We start from the raw sequence: 2,836 nt of genomic DNA, 5'->3' as shown, positions 1-2,836 counted from the left end.
TCTAAACTAAATATAAACAACAAATACATTTTAATCACATAACATTCACAAAAATACATATAACATACTAGTTTCGCAAATAAAACACAAAACGACATGGAAACACTAATATCTAAATCTGGATATTAACAAAACAAATTATTTCTCAATTTTACATTTTTTTTAGAACAGTAATATCTAAGTCCGGATAAATATAACATACTAGTTTCGCAAATAAAACACAAAACGACATGAAAACACATTCAAATCAACTAATATACATTATTATACTAGTTTCGACATTGAATTCTTCACGCTATATCTGTCAGTCAAATCGTAAGTATATATATCGCCAAAATCCGCCGCGCTATACATTAACGGCAAAAGTTACCGTTAAGGTATAGCGCGGGGTATTTTGGCGTTATATATAAAAAAGTAACTTTTTTTTTTTACACTTATTTATGTACTTTGAGTCCAAAAAAATCACTATTGGTTCCGGGTTTATTAGTAATAAGCAATATAAATATACAGTAGATGCAGTTTACGCCGACACGTCATCGAAATACCACCAGCGCATTTTAGAAATTTGCGCCCTTTCACCACCATCATATACCGTAACCGACCGCCTATCTACCTTGCTTTCAAATTATAAAAGCCCGCTCAACTGAAAAACCCGAACTTGGTACGCTACCGGCGCAGCATAGCATATTCCACCGAGTTGTTTCTCTTAACTGTTTCAGTGGCGATGTCCGATCAAAACCCTAAACCCTGATTCAATTTTCCGGCCAATTTATTTTCTCAGGTAATTCTACTGTTCTTACCATTATCTTGGCATTTTGCTTGCATAATTTTAAAAAGTTCCAGAGCTCGTTCGGTTTAAAAATTACATAGGCATTCTTGAATATTATAAGGAAATTATAAAAATAGTAGGGTTTTACGATTATATTGGCATTCACATTGCTGCATGCACATTTTAAGGAAATTCAAGAAATCTTTTTTTTTTATTAAAAAAAATAGGTTGGCGTTCCGACAGCGTATGTAAAGCATATTCACGAATATATTTTTTATTTTCTTTAGGGATATGGGAAGCATTAAGCGATTGCCTGAGGGTATTCGGAGCTCAATTAGATCAGGGGTTATATTGTATGATTTCACAAGGGTTGTTGAGGAATTGGTTTTCAACAGCCTTGATGCTGGTGCTGCCAAGGTAGTCCCATTTACCCTTTCAGTGTTGCAATACTCTTTATGATTTTGCAAGGTATTGAATGGAAAGTTGTGGAGTTGTTCTTAAAGGTCCCAGTCACACAACTTATTTCAAAAAAACTAAGTAATTATAATTATAAAAAGTAGTGATTTGGCCAGATTTTCATAAATGCCCTCACCTGTCCTTCTCCTTTACGGGGTCTAGATTTTTCGAGGTCGATTGATTCTTAAAATTGTGCCTTACAAGATAATGGGGGAAGTATATGTTTTTTCTTTTTTGAGTTTGTTAATGATTTGAGGATCATTAGAGGCGGGGTTGAGAATATCATAGGTAAGTGAACTAATGCTGGCAAGTTGTGCTTTTATCCAATTTTAATTGCGTAGACTAATTGCACCTGCGAATTTGTGAGTTGCTGGGACAAAAGGCAGTGGCCGGCGAGGCACCTCATTACTTCAATGAATTTTACCTTCCCTCGTTTGTTACCGCAGATGACAATGACATATGCTTTACGTTCTAACAATTTGACGGAGTCTTGAAATTTCCTAGTAATGGAATGATCCTTTTGTTTGAAAATTGATTCGTCTTTCTCCTGTTAGTATGATTGGTGTTCCATTCTGATATCACAGCTCCTTTTCTTTTCATGAGATTTATTTCCTCATAGGGCTGTTCTTTTATGTTTGTTATTCTTATAAATAGTACTCCAAGATTGATCTTAAACCCAGTTTCTACCAGGTATATGTTGCTCTTAGTGTTGGGACCTGCTATATTAAGGTGGATGACGACGGTAAGTACTAGTTTCTTTGATTGATGTAATGCATTTTGATCTGCAGAAAAGTTCCGCTCAATTTATTATTTTACTTGATCACGTAAAATTGTACTTTCTTTTGAAGGATCTGGTGTTTCACGAGACGGACTGGTGCTGATAGGAGAAAGATATGGTAATCTTTTTGCAAAATGTTGGACTGACATAATCTTTTCTATTGTATTGATGCTGCTGTACGTAATTTCTTCTGCCTGACAACTTGAATGGAGGCACATGCATAGTTACTTTGCTGATAGGATGTTTGTCGGTTTGTGTGTTCACTAGCTTCTTTTGGCATACACGTTTTAGTGGTTTTACTTGTAATCGGGCAAACTTGATTTCAAATGTTCTTGAAATAAAACAGAAACTAAATTTTTAGTGGTATCATCATGATCTTTAATTTGCGCGGTGGACTAATTGTCAAATTTGCTGTAATGACAAATGCAATTGATGCCTATATCTGGTAGATTGATATTTTTATCATTTTCTCTAGTTACAATTCGGTTAGGATCCTAGTTTTTCTATCTGTTATGGATATTATTATTAGGAAATTGTAAATATGGTAAGAATCCGTTCCTTGTAAATATGGAAAAGATTTAGAATTAATCGTGTAATAAGGAGTAGGAATTTATTTTCTTTTCCTTTTTGAGATTACTTGTAAACTCTATTTTTAAATCCGGACATGCTCGATGGAATAATCATGCAAGACATTCCCCATATATCTTCTTTCTTCACAGTTCACATTCTTCTCTTGGAATCCCTCTTTTGAATTCCTTCACTTCGCTTCTCCAAATTCTTTCTTCTTTTCGTGGCAAAAAAAAGTAAGGCCGAACAAACAAAATCTGTCTCGT

General features: G+C 34.5%; 1 protein-coding gene across 3 annotated transcripts in view; it reads left to right on the top strand.

Annotated features, from left to right (window-relative positions):
- The first annotated feature begins 552 nt into the window (after positions 1 to 552).
- The window catches only part of LOC109244323 (DNA mismatch repair protein MLH3), an 11,656-nt gene continuing 9,372 nt past the window's right edge, over positions 553 to 2,836 (top strand). For 2 of the 3 annotated variants that reach the window (XM_019411385.1, XM_019411384.1), the window contains exons 1-4: positions 558 to 781; positions 1,057 to 1,186; positions 1,916 to 1,967; positions 2,074 to 2,121. In XM_019411385.1, the coding sequence (XP_019266930.1) occupies positions 1,061 to 1,186; positions 1,916 to 1,967; positions 2,074 to 2,121 (226 nt within the window). In that variant the 5' untranslated portion in view covers positions 558 to 781; positions 1,057 to 1,060. Of the gene's footprint in view, positions 782 to 1,056; positions 1,187 to 1,915; positions 1,968 to 2,073; positions 2,122 to 2,836 lie in introns of all 3 variants that reach the window. The other variant, XM_019411387.1, reaches the window with a different exon arrangement.

The sequence above is a fragment of the Nicotiana attenuata genome, unplaced genomic scaffold, assembly GCF_001879085.1.
Source record: "Nicotiana attenuata strain UT unplaced genomic scaffold, NIATTr2, whole genome shotgun sequence".
NCBI classification, from domain to species: domain Eukaryota; kingdom Viridiplantae; phylum Streptophyta; class Magnoliopsida; order Solanales; family Solanaceae; genus Nicotiana; species Nicotiana attenuata.
Note: the sequence above shows the minus strand (reverse complement) of the source record. Positions and strands in the feature narration are given on the sequence as shown.